General features: G+C 43.6%; 1 protein-coding gene across 1 annotated transcript in view; it reads left to right on the top strand.

The window, feature by feature from the left end:
* The window catches only part of itgb5 (integrin, beta 5), a 115,279-nt gene that overhangs the window by 35,382 nt on the left and 63,936 nt on the right, over positions 1 to 15,961 (top strand). Inside the window, exons 17-18 of the mRNA XM_032516517.1 lie at positions 7,420 to 7,594; positions 10,030 to 10,284. Of these exons, the coding sequence (XP_032372408.1) occupies positions 7,420 to 7,594; positions 10,030 to 10,284 (430 nt within the window). The remainder of the gene's footprint in view (positions 1 to 7,419; positions 7,595 to 10,029; positions 10,285 to 15,961) is intronic.

Below are 15,961 nucleotides of genomic sequence, written 5' to 3'. Positions count from 1 at the left end.
AAAGTGAGAAATTGTCTCTTGCATCTTGCCGCAATTTCCGCATCTTGTCGTTCTAAACAGCTGTGCCGTGTTTTGCTGTCTGATACGCGGCCCGGGCTTGAAGATCTGTTACTCAAACTGGACTTTCTGGATCTGCTTGCTGGTTTAGTACAGTAGCAACATGCCCACATTAACACAACACCGTGCATTTTATAAACACAATTTTGTGTAATTAACACGTTTTTTGATGTGTCACAGGACTTTGGCCAAGTCCCTAATATTCAACTGATAACCAGAAAAATATCCTTTTTTAGAATAAAAATACAAGGGCTTTTCTATGGGGTTGAGCGGGGTGTTGTAAACCTTTGTGATCGTCTGTTCATTTGGAAAATATTAGCGCCTACTGACCACAAAAACGCTCAATCCCAGTTGGAGTAGATACATTCGGGGACGTTGCTTCTGGGAGTGACCGAAACGTAGCTGGAGCAAAACAAAACTGGTCTGTGGCTGACACCACTTTTTTGTTCAAGACCTTAAAGATTTAAAGATTGTTGAACAATGAACAAGCTCAAAACTAGTTTTTGACCGTTGATGAACGAAGCGGGATACATTTCCTCAATAATGTTGGGAAAAAAATCTTTAATATTCCCAGCAAAAGATACGCTTTACAGCAGCCATAAACGCTTTGTTCAATAAAAAAAAGAAAAAAGAAAAAGTTCTGATTAAATGCTTTGTGTGGTGTCAACACAAATCTTATCGGACCACTTGGTTTAGCTTCCATGTAAACACTGAATCTGGAATCTCTAATAAGAATAACTTCAGTCAGGTTTAAGAAATATTGTCCATGTTACTACAGATGACGTGGCATTTTATTTGCTTTATGATTTTAAGAAACACTGCCTGTTTCATATGAGTGCATTTGTAGCTGAATTGGGAAATTGAAAGTTAGGCGAGGTGATAGCCGGCTTTGTGAGACCAGTTATCTGATGGAGAGGACAGCAGCAGTATGCAGGAATAATATATTGAATGTTGAAAGACGTAAGATTGTATTGTCCTTGGCTGTAAGCCTTCTCAGTTGCTGTCTTCTGTGAACAAAAGCGGAGGTCACGTGAGACGGGATGACCGAACATCTTAAGTGCTTTGCATTTTGCACAGATCTCTCTGTGGTGGTCACTTTGTATTCTATACATGCTTCAGATAAGATTAGGAATGAGTCCTGGATCTATTGAAAAGGCTGGCAAGGGGGGCAGCTTCATACACGCTGCTACACAGAGAAGTCCAGCGTGGTGGAATTCTTCTCCCAAAACGAGCGTGCTCTTCACTCGGCTGCATTACAGTCCTGGGACGGTTTCGGGATGGGAACGCGTGGTGAAGGATTTGAGGCAGAACAACAGCAGCAGTGAATAGATGGAGGGGACTTGGCTCACGTCTTTTATCCTCGGCCGTGAAAGGAGACGGAGAGAGCGGCTCAGTCCGCTGGGTGCCGGTCTCGCCGGTCTGGGCTGAGGATGTGGCCCGGGTGTCAGTCACTGAGTCTGTGTGAGCTCGCCATCGAGCCTGATGCTGCATCTCAATGACCTCACACAAAAGCAGCAGCAGGAGGAGGCCTGTGATACTGCAGAAGAAGTGGACTGGCAGGAGGAGAAATGCTAGCTGTAGTGTGTTTGTGGTTAAGCCGGCGTCCTTTTCACTGTTAACCGGCAGAAATGTACGACCACTAATCAAATGAATGAAACCAAGTCTACGCTAACAGAATTATTTCTCCACACAAACCAGAAGCATTTTAATTTGATTATATGTTGTTTTCTATGGTCCCTTTTTTATGGGGTTTTATGCAGCTAATTGAATTTAAGTCATAAGTTTTTCTATCATCCGTGTTTTTTTTTGTTTGTTTTTTATTCCAAGGAAAATGGTTGTGAAAGTCTCTTTTGAGATAGCATTTTAAAATGTTTCTACTACAGTTAACACCTTTGGATGTGGGTGTCTAATCAGTACTGATGGTATATGAAGTCTATTGAGGAAATAAGGGGGGCTGGTCTTGCAGGGAGGTGTGTGCAGATGTGTTCTCGGCATATTGAGTCTTGAGTCAGCGGGGAGTGACCGTGCCGTTGACCAACGAAAACCTGGTCTAAAGTCAACAGCGCAGCATTTCATTGTTATTTTAACAGCGCATTACTTCAAATGCACCTAGGCTCGGCGCACAGCGCCCAAACACTATGCTTGTTAAACAAACACACACACACACACACACACACACACACACACACACACACACACACACACACACACACACACACACACACACACACACACACACACACACACAGAGGGAAGCTCAGCAGCCCAGAAACATGCAAAAGATTACTTATAAAAATATCACGATGCAAATCCGCCATCGTAAGAGCGATGTGTCGAGGTCCAACCGCGCCGGGCTTAGAGGGAATGTGAGATGACTCTCTGATTGGTTTATTGATAGTAACACACCTATGACCAATAAAGACACTAAGTACAACCCTTTTGAGCCATGCACCCGGCGCACGGACCCTTTTTTTCCCCAGTCAAACTACCAAAAGTGGTTTTAGACACACCCTAAACGCTACAAAGTCCACCACAAAAGGAAATGTACATAATGGTCCCAAGAATATTGCAATGTGATGTGGAGATGCATGCTGGGAGACACGTTTTGACACTCATAGGGAGGAGTGATGGCCATAGGCCAGGCAGGAACGACCTGGGGTGTCTGTGGTGCATCGTGGGTGTCTGAGTCTGTTTAAATAATTACATTGTTCACCCAACTGTGTGTTGAGGTATTTTCCCAATGCTTTTAGAATCCTCTCTAACCTTCTTTCCTCCCCCCCGTCGTCCCTAAACGTCCTCTATTTTACTACTACTACTTCCTCTTGAGTTTTCGCCCCCTGTGCTTCTCCACTAGCGTGCCAGTTGTCCCAACCGGCCACGTGATTGGGCGAACGGGCCTCCTCGCGATTCACATTTACAGTTAATTTAATTGTGCCCCTCGTTATCTTGTTAAGCTTCCCGCGCTGAAGCGGTGGAGGGGGGGAATCCCGTCGACATGTGACGTAGGCTCTTCCTGTATCGGCTTGTGAAAAACCACTCCACTTCAATCCCCCCTTAAACTAATAGATTCATGCATTGCTCATTGGTAATGGTTTGTGTTAGGGCTGCACTATGTAAAGTTAAACATGGCCGTTATTGAATATCGCCATAACGATATATATTAAAGAGTTCTCAGCTCTGTCTTTGTGCTGCTGTCAGTATTCTGCTCAAATACAACACAGTGCTTGTTGAATTTAAAACCGATGAAAGCAAATCGTTTCAACTTTATTTCATTGAACACTGACTTGAACATTAAAAGGCACCACTAAAAAAAGAACGAGTTACGTTTTTAAAGTGCAGTGTTCTACTGATATTTACTTTCACCTGATACAGATCATCTCTGAGTGCCTTTTGAAACATGGTTATTTAAAAAAATAAATGAAACAACAATATATTGTGCAGCCCTAGTTGGAACGTTTTGCATGATAAACTATCTCGTTGAAATAATTGCCAAAAAAGGGGCGTTTTTATATCGTGAATAAATGTCACTAACCCCCACCCCCCCCAACCATCTTGTCGGTGATTGGCTGGAAGGTGGTGTGACATTTACGGCCCGTGTGTTACCTCCCTACACCGGGCGCTTTCATGTCAGTTATTAAAGGTGCACTGCTGTGGTTGCGCTATAGCTCTGTATTTATGCAGTCTGCAACACTCGCAATAAACCGCATATTTAGACTCCAGGAAGCTATTTTTTGTTTTTATTTATACATTTTATTGATTGTATATTATTTTTTAGAGTTTCAGTTGTACATAACATAATTGCTTAAATCATTTAAACACACTTTTATGGTGGAGTTTTAACATTTTAAAATTAAATTTAAAGTAACTGTTTTAAATTTTAGTTTGTGTTGATGCTAGCGGCCACTTCGGACAAAAGCAATGATGGTTTTACCACACCTGGGGTCCTGGGGTCATAGTGGTTTTACCACACCTGGGGTCCTGGGGTCATAGTGGTTTACACACCTGGGGTCCTGGGGTCTAGTGGTTTACAACTGGGGTCCATTAGTGGTTTACCACACCTGGGGTCATCTTCTTTTGGGTCCCCCGGGGTCATAGTGGTTTTACCACACCGGGGTCCTGGGTTAGTGGTTTACCACACCTGGGGTCCTGGGGGTCATAGTGGTTTACCACACCTGGGGTCATAGTGGTTTTACCACACCGGGTCCGGGGTCATAGTGGTTTTATCACACATGGGGTCACATAGTGGTTTTTACCACACTGGGGTCATAGTGGTTTTACCACACCTGGGGTCCTGGGGTCATAGTGGTTACACACACCTGGGGTCATAGTGGTTTTACCACACCTGGGGGTCCTGGGGGTCAAGTGGTTTTACCACACTGGGGTCATAGTGGTTTTTACACACCTCGGGTATAGTGGTTTAACAAGGGGTCCTGGGGTCATAGTGGTTTTACACAACTGGGGTCATAGTGGTTTTTTACCACACCTGGGGTCATAGTGGTTTTAACCACCTGGGGTCATAGTGGTTTTACCACACCTGGGGTCATAGTGGTTTTACCACACCTGGGGTCATAGTGGTTTTACCACACCTGGGGTCATAGTGGTTTTACCACACCTGGGGTCATAGTGGTTTTACCACACCTGGGGTCATAGTGGTTTTACCACACCTGGGGTCCTGGGGTCATAGTGGTTTTACCACACCTGGGGTCATAGTGGTTTTACCACACCTGGGGTCATAGTGGTTTTACCACACCTGGGGTCATAGTGGTTTTACCACACCTGGGGTCATAGTGGTTTTACCACACCTGGGGTATAGTGGTTTACCACAACTGGGGTCATAGTGGTTTTAACACACCTGGGGTCATAGTGGTTTACCAACACTGGGGTCATAGTGGTTTTAACCCACTGGGGTCATAGTGGTTTTTACCACACCTGGGGTCATAGTGGTTTTACCACACCTGGGGTCATAGTGGTTTTACCACACCTGGGGTCATAGGGTTTTACCCACCTGGGGTATAGTGGTTTACCACACCTGGTCAAGGTTTACCACCGGGGTCATAGTGGTTTACACGGGGTAGTGGTTTTACCACAATGGGGTCATGTGTTTTAACACACCTGGGGGCATAGTGGTTTTTACACACCTGGGGTCAGGGGTTTTACCACACCCTGGGGTCATAGTGGTTTTACACACTGGGGTCATAGTGGTTTTACCACACCCTGGGGTCATAGTGGTTTTACCACACCTGGGGTCATAGTGGTTTTACCACACCTGGGGTCATAGTGGTTTTACCACACCTGGGGTCCTGGGGTCATAGTGGTTTTACCACACCTGGGGTCAAAGTGGTTTTACCACACCTGGGGTCATAGTGGTTTTTCTCTACGGTGCAGTAATGCCCCGTCTACTACTGAGTCATTGTTAACGGGAGGTCGTACAGTTGCAATGAATGTTTTGCTCGGACAGAAATTAATTCATTTACAATTCGAGAATAATTCACATTTAGCCACTTTAAGTTCATTTTGACTAAAACATGATTTTTTTTTTTTTCCTGTAAATGCGTAGCTGGTCCAAATATCCGTTATCGGTCTCATTAATTACTAATAATCGCTGTGGACACTGGCCCTGGATCGGTCCACCCCCAGAGCAGACGGTGTTGAGGACTGCTGCTGGGATTGAGTCAATATGAGGAAAATACCAGACAAACGTGCTTATGTTGGGACAGAAAATACCATCTGGGGTTGGGCTGCTCCTCTTGTCCAGACTTCCTTCCTCAGAGCAATCAGACACATCACACACATCACACACATCACACACACCACACACATCACACACATCACACACATCACACACATCACACACACCACTCTGTAAACTCATCTCTGGGTGAAATAAGCCCGCTGGTGTAAACAAAAGAATCCCGATTCGTGTAGTTCATGTCCTACGTGAGCAGCTGCCTGGTGTTTGTAACGTAGCTGTGTTGGCTCACCTTAAAAGGTGTAGGGGGGTGGGTGTGGTGGTTTAGATGCTGGATGAGGTTTCTACTGTATACAAGGCACCTCCATATCTCAAATCATCTGACCTTGACCTGAACTCTTCAAATCCTACAAACAGGAAGTCGCTATCCTTTCTCCATCAGTGCTGGTATTTTGTGTATTTTTATTTCTAATTACACAATCTAAAGGAGGGTGTTGAAATGAATCGTTGCATCGCGATGCGGACCTGCATGTTACTGTGTTGTGTGGGTGTGTGTGTGTGTGTGTGTGTGTGTGTGTGTGTGTGTGTGTGTGTGTGTGTGTGTGTGGGGTGTGTGCGTGTGCGTGTGTGTGTGTGCGTGCTGCGTGATAGACTAGGCATGGGCCAGTTAACGTTGGGGTATACCATGTTTCCAAAAACCACTTACATTTCCGTTACCGTGTGCGATATCAGCGGCTTTTTTTTTTAAATTTTTTTTTTTTTTTTAATAAGTCATCAAGGAAAGAGAGTGCAGTTTATAAGCCTCCCAAGTGTAATGTGCAATGTCTTAAAAAGAAAGTAAAGTATATTGTGTTAAATGGGACATTTTAGTTTTTTTACCCGAGCATTTCAAAATAATGCATTATGTTGTTTTGTAATACCGTGAAACCACTATATTTTTGCTGAAGGTTATACCGTCAGAATCTCATACCCACCCATGTCTAGTTTAGACTCCGCTCCATTCAGGATTTCTTTTAAATTTCTTTTTTCCAACTCTTTTAATTTGAATTTCACAATATTCGACATACAGCGGAGGCCATGATGAACGATGCATAATTGAGACATTATGTCAGTATCCTTTAAGTCCCTTACCCCCCCGAAAACCAACCCATATCAGGTCCAAACCAGACGGGGACAGAGGACACAGACAATTACAGACCAGTAAGGACACACAACATCTGTGAGATACAAATGAAAAAAGAAATGAAAAAGTACATAAACAAATTAAGAGAAATGCAGGAAAAGAGGTGAAAAAAAGGGTGTGGGGGGGGGGGGGGGCAGCGGATGTTGAGTGGAGCAGCCTAGAAGGAAGTCAGTCCTCCTCCGATTCAGTAGATAAGCTGAGGGAATCAACAAGTTAGAGCCTTTAAGGGAAGATCTAAGCAGGAAGAACATTTTATAAGAGCAGGTACCATTAAAAGGGGACTTTTATACATGCATCTGACTGCTTGAATTTGTAGATGAAAACCATGTGTGGCAATATATAATAATAATAATAATAATAATAATATCAAGGAGGTGATGCCATTGTGTGCATTGTGATATTGAATCGACTCATTGACAGGATAATTGTGCTGGAATCGAATCGTGAGACCGGTGAAGATTCCCACCCCCTGATCTAAATGTCTTTGCAGGTGTCGTTCAACGTGAGTGTGGAGGCGAGGAGCTGCCCCCCCCGCGGCACCGACCAGAGCTTCACCATCAAGCCGGTGGGCTTCAAAGAGCGTTTGGAGGTGTCGGTGGATTACCAGTGTGACTGCGGCTGCAGCCGGACCGCACAGACCAACAGCAGCATCTGCAGCTCCATAGGTACAGTAGGTCCTCTGGCTGTCCACTGTTCCATTTATCTATGGACATTTGACATGAATTTACAGGGAGCTAAATGTATGAAGGTCCCTTGACATGCTGCTTTTTGGATGCTTTTATATAGACCTTAGTGGTCCCCTAATACTGTATCTGAAGTCTCTTTATATAGACCTTAGTGGTCCCCTGATACTGTATCTGAAGTCTCTTTATGTAGACCTTAGTGGTCCCTAATACTGTATCTGAAGTCTCTTTATATAGACCTAGTGGTCCCTAATACTGATCTGAAGTTCTTTATATAGACCTTAGTGGTCCCCAATACTGTATTGAAGTCTCTTATATGACCTTAGTGGCCCTATAATGTATCTGAGTCTCTTATATAGACCTAGTGGTCCCTAATACTGTATCTGAAGTCTCTTTATATAGACCTTAGTGGTCCCCTACTAGTATCTGAAGTCTCTTTATATAGACCTTAGTGGTCCCTAATACTGTATCTGAAGTCTCTTTAATAGACCTTAGTGGTCCCTAATACTGTATCTGAAGTCTCTTTATATAGACTAGTGTCCCTAATACTGTATCTGAAGTCTCTTATATAGACCTTAGTGGTCCCTAATACTGTATCTGAAGTCTTTATATAGACCCTAGTGGTCTAATACTGTATCTGAAGTCTCTTTATATAGACCTTAGTGGTCCCCTAATACTGTATCTGAAGTCTCTTATATAGACCTTAGTGGTCCCTAATACTGTATCTGAAGTTCTTTATATAGACCTTAGTGGTCCCCTAATACTGTATCTGAAGTCTCTTTATATAGACCCTAGTGGTCCCCTGATACTGTATCTGAAGTCTCTTTTATTAGACCTTAGTGGTCCCTAATACTGTATCTGAAGTCTTCTTTTATACCTTAGTGGTCCCTATACTGTATCTGAAGTGTCTTTATATAGACCTTAGTGGTCCCTAATACTGTATCTGAAGTCTCTTTATATAGGCCTTGTGGTCCCTAAACTGTATCTGAAGTCTCTTTTATATAGACCTTAGTGGTCCCTAATACTGTATCTGAAGGTCTCTATATAGACCTAGTGGTCCTAATACTGTATCTGAAGTCTTTATATAGACCTTAGTGGTCCCTAATACTGTATCTGAAGTCTCTTATATAGACCTTAGTGGTCCCCTGATACTGTATCTGAAGTGTCTTTATATAGACTTAGTGGTCCCTAATACTGTATCTGAAGTCTCTTTATATAGGCCTTAGTGGTCCCTAATACGTATCTGAAGTCTTTTATATAGACCTTAGTGGTCCCTATACTGTATCTGAAGTCTCTATATAGACCTTAGTGGTCCCTAATACTGTATCTGAAGTCTCTTTATATAGACCTTAGTGGGTCCCTGATACTGATCTGAAGTGTTTATATAGACTTAGTGGTCCCTAATACTGTATCTGAAGTCTCTTTATATAGGCCTTAGTGGTCCCTAATACTGTATCTGGAGTCTCTTATAAGACCTTAGTGGTCCCTAATACTGTATCTGAAGTCTCTTTATATAGACCTTAGTGGTCCCCTGATACTGTATCTGAAGTGTCTTTATATAGACCTTAGTGGTCCCTAATACTGTATCTGAAGTCTCTTTTATATAGGCCTTAGTGGTCCCTAATACTGTATCTGAAGTCTCTTTTATATAGACCTTAGTGTCCCTAATACTGGATCTGAAGTCTCTTTTATAGACCTTAGTGGTCCCTAATACTGTATCTGAAGTCTCTTTATATAGACCTTAGTGGTCCCTGATACTGTATCTGAAGTCTCTTTTATGTAGACCTTAGTGGTCCCTAATACTGTATCTGAAGTTCTTTATATAGACCTTAGTGGTCCCCTGATACTGTATGCTGAAGTGCTTTATATACACCTAGTGGTCCCTAATACTGTATCTGAAGTCTCTTTATATAGACCTTAGTGGTCCCCTAATACTGTATCTGAAGTCTCTTTATATAGACCTTAGTGGTCCACTAATACTGTATCTGAAGTCTCTTTTATATAGACCCTAGTGGTCCCCTAATACTGGATTTGAAGTAGCTTTATATACAGTGATAATTGATAATATATGTACAGTAGGACATAGGGCATTTCACACCTCATGTTTTAACACCTTTTTTATGACAGGTACATCAACATGCTGTCGTTATATAACATCTGTTTCACCCTCTCCGTACTACACGTCTCACCATTTTTACCACACACACACACACACACACACACACACACACACACACACACACACATATATTTTGTCAATATCTCAACCAGTTTCTGTGTCTACATCTCTAATCAAAAGACGCTGATATTTGTAGCTGACAAATCCTGCAGAATAAATGATGGAACACAGTGTACCTGGACGTGAAAGAAACGTCTCAAATCAGTCTGCAAAATAAAGTAACTCTCGCCTCATGCAGGTACGTATAACTGTGGGACTTGTCACTGTGAGCCGGGCTACCTGGGCGCCCGCTGCGAGTGCCAGGAGGGCGACGCCAGCAGCATGTACATCAGCGCCTGCAGGGAAGCCGAGGGCAAGCAGATCTGCAGCGGGCGAGGAGAGTGCAGCTGCAACCAGTGTCTCTGCTACGAGTCGGAGTTCGGCAAGATCTACGGCAGCTACTGCGAGTGTGACGACTTCTCCTGTGCCAGACACAAAGGCGTCCTCTGCTCAGGTACTACGATCATCCACAGGTTGTCTACGTAGCCGCTGAAGCGGAGTGTGCCTGAGTTGAGTTTGTATTCTGCTGCCAGGGCCATGTGAAGAGAGTCCTTGTGTTGGATTTCTTCTTTGAGTTGCTGTGCTTGTAGCGAGGTGGTGGTTTGAACCACAGCTGTTGCTGAGACACCGCACCTCGCTGGGTATTGAACTTAATGAGAATACAAGCTGACATCAAACATGCTGTAAGCTCTTTAGATCTGCTGCTTGTTGTGGGTTATAGTTAAATATAAGACACATTCATGGTGTTGAGTCACGTTCCCATACCTGCTCTGGGCGTGTCTCGGTGGTTTGGCCCTGTCCTGACTCCTCTGCAACCCAGCCCAGCTTTTTTTTATTTCTCAAGTGAGCTGAAAGAGTCACCTGCAGGGCTGCTGGCTTCGCTCCCGAAGGAAGCTCAGAGGAGCAGCTGCAATAGTAGTTGTTCGGATGTTGAGCAGCTCGTGTTGTGTTTTGTGTCTGCCTCGGAGGGCTCGGTTTGGTTTGATACTTGTCTTGGAATGATCGAGGACCTGAGAGAGGGGGAAAGACTTCTTCACTTTGCTTTTATTTGCTGGAAAATAGATTGAAGTAAATACAGTATGAGACAAATTTAGCACGAGCGATGTATGACCAAAACCAACAACCCTGACTACGTTTATGTGCACATGATATTCCAATAAAAGACGATATTCCGACCAAGCTGTTTTCATTGCAAATAAAAGGGAATATTCCACTAGTATTCCTGTTTACATGTAACATGCACAACATGTGTACAAAATAGGGTTTTTCAAAGTTTTCCACCGTTGGCGGACTTGTTGGACCATGTGAACACAGCCTCCCTTATTTATTCCTTCAACCACCCTCTTGAAAAGGTCGCTGTTGCGATGTTTGTGCATATCCCAAAAACTGTTGATATCCAAGTTTTTTATAAGGTTTAAAAGTAGCTGCGTTTGTCCTTATTTTATTTTGGGCATGCATCTCTACCGCAGCCTTGCCAAACTGTTGGCTGGTTGGTTTGTGTCCAACAACCATAGCAACGCACAAAGCTGACCAGAACTGGCAAGAGGCCGAAGAATGCCTCTAAAACCGGAATAATGCCGGCATATACAACATGTCTTAATCAGAAAATGCTAAATTCGGAAAAAGGCCATATTTGGAATATGCTGTTTACGTACCTGTATCAAAATTCTGAATATATTCATATGTGGAATAATAGTGGAACATTGGTGTGCATGTAAACATACTCACTGGCATTGTACAGGAACTCTCAAAGCTTTGAGCTGAAGCCCTGTGGCCTTTTAATTATCTCCATTTTGCCGTTGTGAGGCATAAATATGCTGTATTAATCAGGGGTTCGTGTGCTGATGCCAACTATCCGTCCTCTTCCTCTCAGTCAGCCGTCCCTGCTTTACTCTGATGCCCAAAGAGACTCGGTATGAAAAGGCAGGCTTGGCTCAGAGTATCTGCTCCGCTCCACCAAACCGGCCAAACTGTTGTGTTCCCAGAACATCGGGTCCAAGTTGTGGTGCGAGACCTCTAGCCTGGAGGAAGGGGAGGGGCTCACTGGCGCATCCCAAAGCCAATGGCTGTTCCTGTGAAACCACAGAGAGCGCTTTGTGACAGAGGGGCCAGCTTTGGTGCAATCCCCTAACACAATGCCCGCCTTTATTTATCTATACCCATTAGAAACGGAAGTCTTTCGTTCAGTCAGCAGCATCGCTGGACACCCTGAATGCACAGATGCAGAATGGTTTGTTTGTGCTGATCATCCATAAGCAGTCATTAAATCTTAACAGTCCACTACCTTCTGCTGCTCTTCTCTTCTCCTTTCTCAGCGTGGTTGCCCAGTGTGGAGCCGTAATGAGTCCTAATGATACCAAACGGTACGCCTCCTCCACACTTTCCTCCCTATCTGTCAGTTAATTATATCGGAGTGCCCTGTGTTAAGGCATGCTGTAAAAACTACTCTGTGCTCGCGCTTTCCTCAGAAAACACACAAGAAATACTATTAAGGTGCGTTTCGAGCCCCTAAGCGAGCAAAAATATCTTGTTAACAGGATTGCGCTCCAGCTGGATTGGTCACACTTGGCTGAGAGCTGCTCATTTGCAGTCTTGTGTCTGGGAAAATCAGCAGTGTTCAGACTGATAAACTCCGTAAAGGCGCAGCAGGTTTTAGTAAAGAGGAAATCAGCTGGCAGGCTATCCGCAGTGGTGTTTTTTTCTTCTTTTTTTTAAATCACTCTTCGTCTCCTTGAGTGACTGAAATGCTGGTTAGAGAGTGAGCCACGGTCACGTTGGCTGATCAGGTTGTTGAACGTGTGATATTTCTTGCAGTATTCTTATCTTGGCAACTACTTCTTTGAGTTTTATTCCGGTGTACCAGGAGGTTGACTGTAAGACGCAGCAAAGGGCCGCAGGTAGGATTTCGAGCTCTTACTGGGGGAGCTAGAGGCCGCCCCACATTTCTAGTTTTAAAGGGGGGTAGAAATGGAGGAGTTGGGAGCAGGAAGCTGTTAATATCATCTTTTGATTATAAAGTGTCTTGTTCAGCTGTAGAATGTACTTCCTCAGGACAGACCTTTTCACAACCAAATTGAAGCGGGTCATCGGCAAAAGTGTTATATATCGTCTTTTTACTTAATCTACTCTATAAGTCCATTATCAGGCTGGGTTGCTCGGTTCGGTTCTTTTCTGTTTGTTTGCAACGATGCTTCAGTAAGTCCCGACTTCCTCGCCCTCCTGGCCCCCTGACCCACATCTCCTCTGTCGACTCTGCAGCTGGTTCTAAACAATGATCTAAGCGCTCAGCAGTCCCCAGTTGCCAGAAATAGCGTGACTTTAATTCCAGACTTGCACTAACCCTCTTTTACCTCATAAATAAATGTGTGTGTGTGTGCGTGTGTGCGTGTGTGTGTGTGTGTGTGTGTGAGAACGTACTCTGTGTGTTGCATGCATGCAGTGTCTCCTTTTTTACAGGGTAAATGGGAACGTGTGTTTATTCATGTTCGTGCCGAGCATTAATGGAAGTATGCTTTGCTGAAGGAAACTTTTTGGTTTTAGGGGTCTGTTTGTTTTGTTAAAGGCCTCGGCAGTTTTAAACGAGATGAACTTTTCTCAGCTTTAGAAAACATTCTGACAGGAAGGGACAGTGCAGGTGAAATAGAGAAGTTCAAAGTGTTAACAGAGCCGCAGCGAAGATATGTTGAAACACAGGTAAAACTCCTGAACAACGTTATACAATATGAGCAGCTTCAGCCCAGAACAGCTGTCACTGAACAATATTTCTCATATTTTTGTTGTTGGAACATAGTATCCTGTAGTTAGATCCAGCAAAACTTTCCGTTTTTCCCAGATTTGTTGTTGTTGTGAAGCTCATTGCTGCCACTGGACAGAAGAAATTCATGAGCATGAGCTTTTTAGTGAGCTTAATCGGGTCTTACTTCCTTTTAGGAGTTGACGACAATTAAAATCTCCCTTTTGTAAAGCATTACACATGGGACTGTCTGTAAAATATGAGAGAAAACTCCACTTCAGTTAACCAACGTGACATTCAAGATGTTGTCTTATTCCTTTTTGGGAAGCATGTTCTGTCATTGTCATCTGAACTGAAGATACTGTCTTACGATAAAAGTATCTTGTTTTGTCCTCGTCAGAGCCAGGAAATGTCTTGTTTCCCTCAAGTCTGAATGAAATAATCACTGTGGCAGCTCTGCTTTGTTTGTAGCTTGTCTGTTGGATAGAGATAAATCCCTGTTTATCAGGGGTGTGCATCTCTTCCTCCATAGGACGAAACGGTTCAGGGGCGCTACATTTTAATATGAAACGATTCAGTGCGATTTGGTGTTGAACGGATTTGGCGCCATACAATGAGATACGATTCAATCTGATAGGTGCAGCTAATATTTTCGTCCAAATCTAAATATACATTGGCTACCTTCAAATAAATGTATATTTCGTAAAAAGAATGCCACACTGTCGCGGTCATACACCTGGGCAGGCTACACCTGAACAATCTACACCTGTAGCTTGCCCAACTTTCATGCATTACTTTCACATCTACAGCAGTCCGAGACACTGTGTTCACTCAGAAGGAATCACTTCATATGGCTAGGCACTTGTAATGACATTTTAAACATGTTTAAAGGCTAAAAACAGGTTTAAAACTTGCCCTGTTTCAGCCTGTTGGGTGCTAACTCTAGCAGGAGGAGAACACGGTGTTTTTGTTTTCCTCTCTACTGACTGCACTCCAAATTTCCAAACAGTGCTACGTGTTGAAATTGACCAGAATTCCCCTTTAATGTTTGGCTGACAGCCACCCAGGCCGTGAAAAGATCACAAGCAACACCAGACTCATTACTACTGAAAAATAATACAAACTTTGTATGAAAGTAATACTATTTTACACATTCTAGCACTCACAGACCGTTCCCCAATTGGTGAAAGACCTACGTTTTAACAGGAAAGAAGCCAGTAAATGTTGGGGAAAGTGTGCGACTACCCAGACATGTAACCGGTAATGGAGATTGATTTGACCACACACTTATTCCTCCGCTATGGCAATACTGACTAATGCTTAAGGTGTAGATGACCTTTTGGCAGTATTCATGGCATCAGTAATTGGGAGCAATTAGGTTTCCCGAAGCAAAGATGTATCTTTTAAAATCATTTATTTCACCCCTCGTCTTTTGTATAAGCATTGAATTCACAATTCTGTCCAAACAATGGTTCCACCTTGAATGGGAAATTGTTTTTTAGGTGTATTTCATGTGAATTTGTGTCCTACTAAGCAAAGCTACCTGAGCAGCACCGGACGCTCAAGCCTGGGAGCCCGAGGTGAAGCAGACACCGGCTGACTCCTCCCTCCTCCACTGCTCTTTGAGACTTGACTGAACTTGACCGCTGCAGACAAAGACCTCGGGTTTCCCTGGTGAAATGCTGCAGGTGCAAGGCCACACCCTGATCCTATCACGGTGTGTGAACTAATCGGGTCTTAGCGACTTGCAGGTGTGTGTTTGCACTAGTAGTTTTGGTTTGTTTGAGGTCGGAATTTGGGTCTACTCAGAGTTAAAACTGGCAACAAAAGTACCTGAAATGAAGGGGGTGCGTTTGGGTTTCATTTTGTGGGCTCAGCAGCTGTATTCAGCGCCTATTCTGAAGTCTGTCAGGCTTTCGGCCAGCTCTGTCTCTCGGGTGGTTCATCAGCATCCGGAGGTCCCCGGGATGTGGATCCTGAAAGCTAAACAGCGGACTGTTTGACATCCCAGCTGCCTGCTGGATGTTAGGCGCATGCTGTGCGGTCCTCAGTGTGTTGAAGCATGGTGCTGAGGGGAAAACAAATAAAAAGAGAGCTCCTGAATTCAGCTTGTTGTAAAAAAAGATTTAAAGCGCCAATGTTATGCTCATTTTCAGGTTCATAATTGTATTTTGATGTTGTACCAGAATAAGTATACATGGTTTAATTTTCAAAAAACACCCTATTTTTGTTGTACTGCACATTGCTGCAGATCCTGTTTTCACCTTGTGTTTAGTACTCTGTTTTAGCTACAGAGTGAGACATCTCATTTAATTTAGCTACAAAGTGAGACATCTCATTTATTTTAGCTCCAGAGTGAGACATCTCATTTAATTTAGCTACAGAGTGAGACATCTCA

The sequence above is a fragment of the Etheostoma spectabile genome, chromosome 5, assembly GCF_008692095.1.
Source record: "Etheostoma spectabile isolate EspeVRDwgs_2016 chromosome 5, UIUC_Espe_1.0, whole genome shotgun sequence".
Taxonomy (NCBI): Eukaryota; Metazoa; Chordata; class Actinopteri; order Perciformes; family Percidae; genus Etheostoma; species Etheostoma spectabile.
This window is presented reverse-complemented; position numbering and strand designations above follow the sequence as displayed.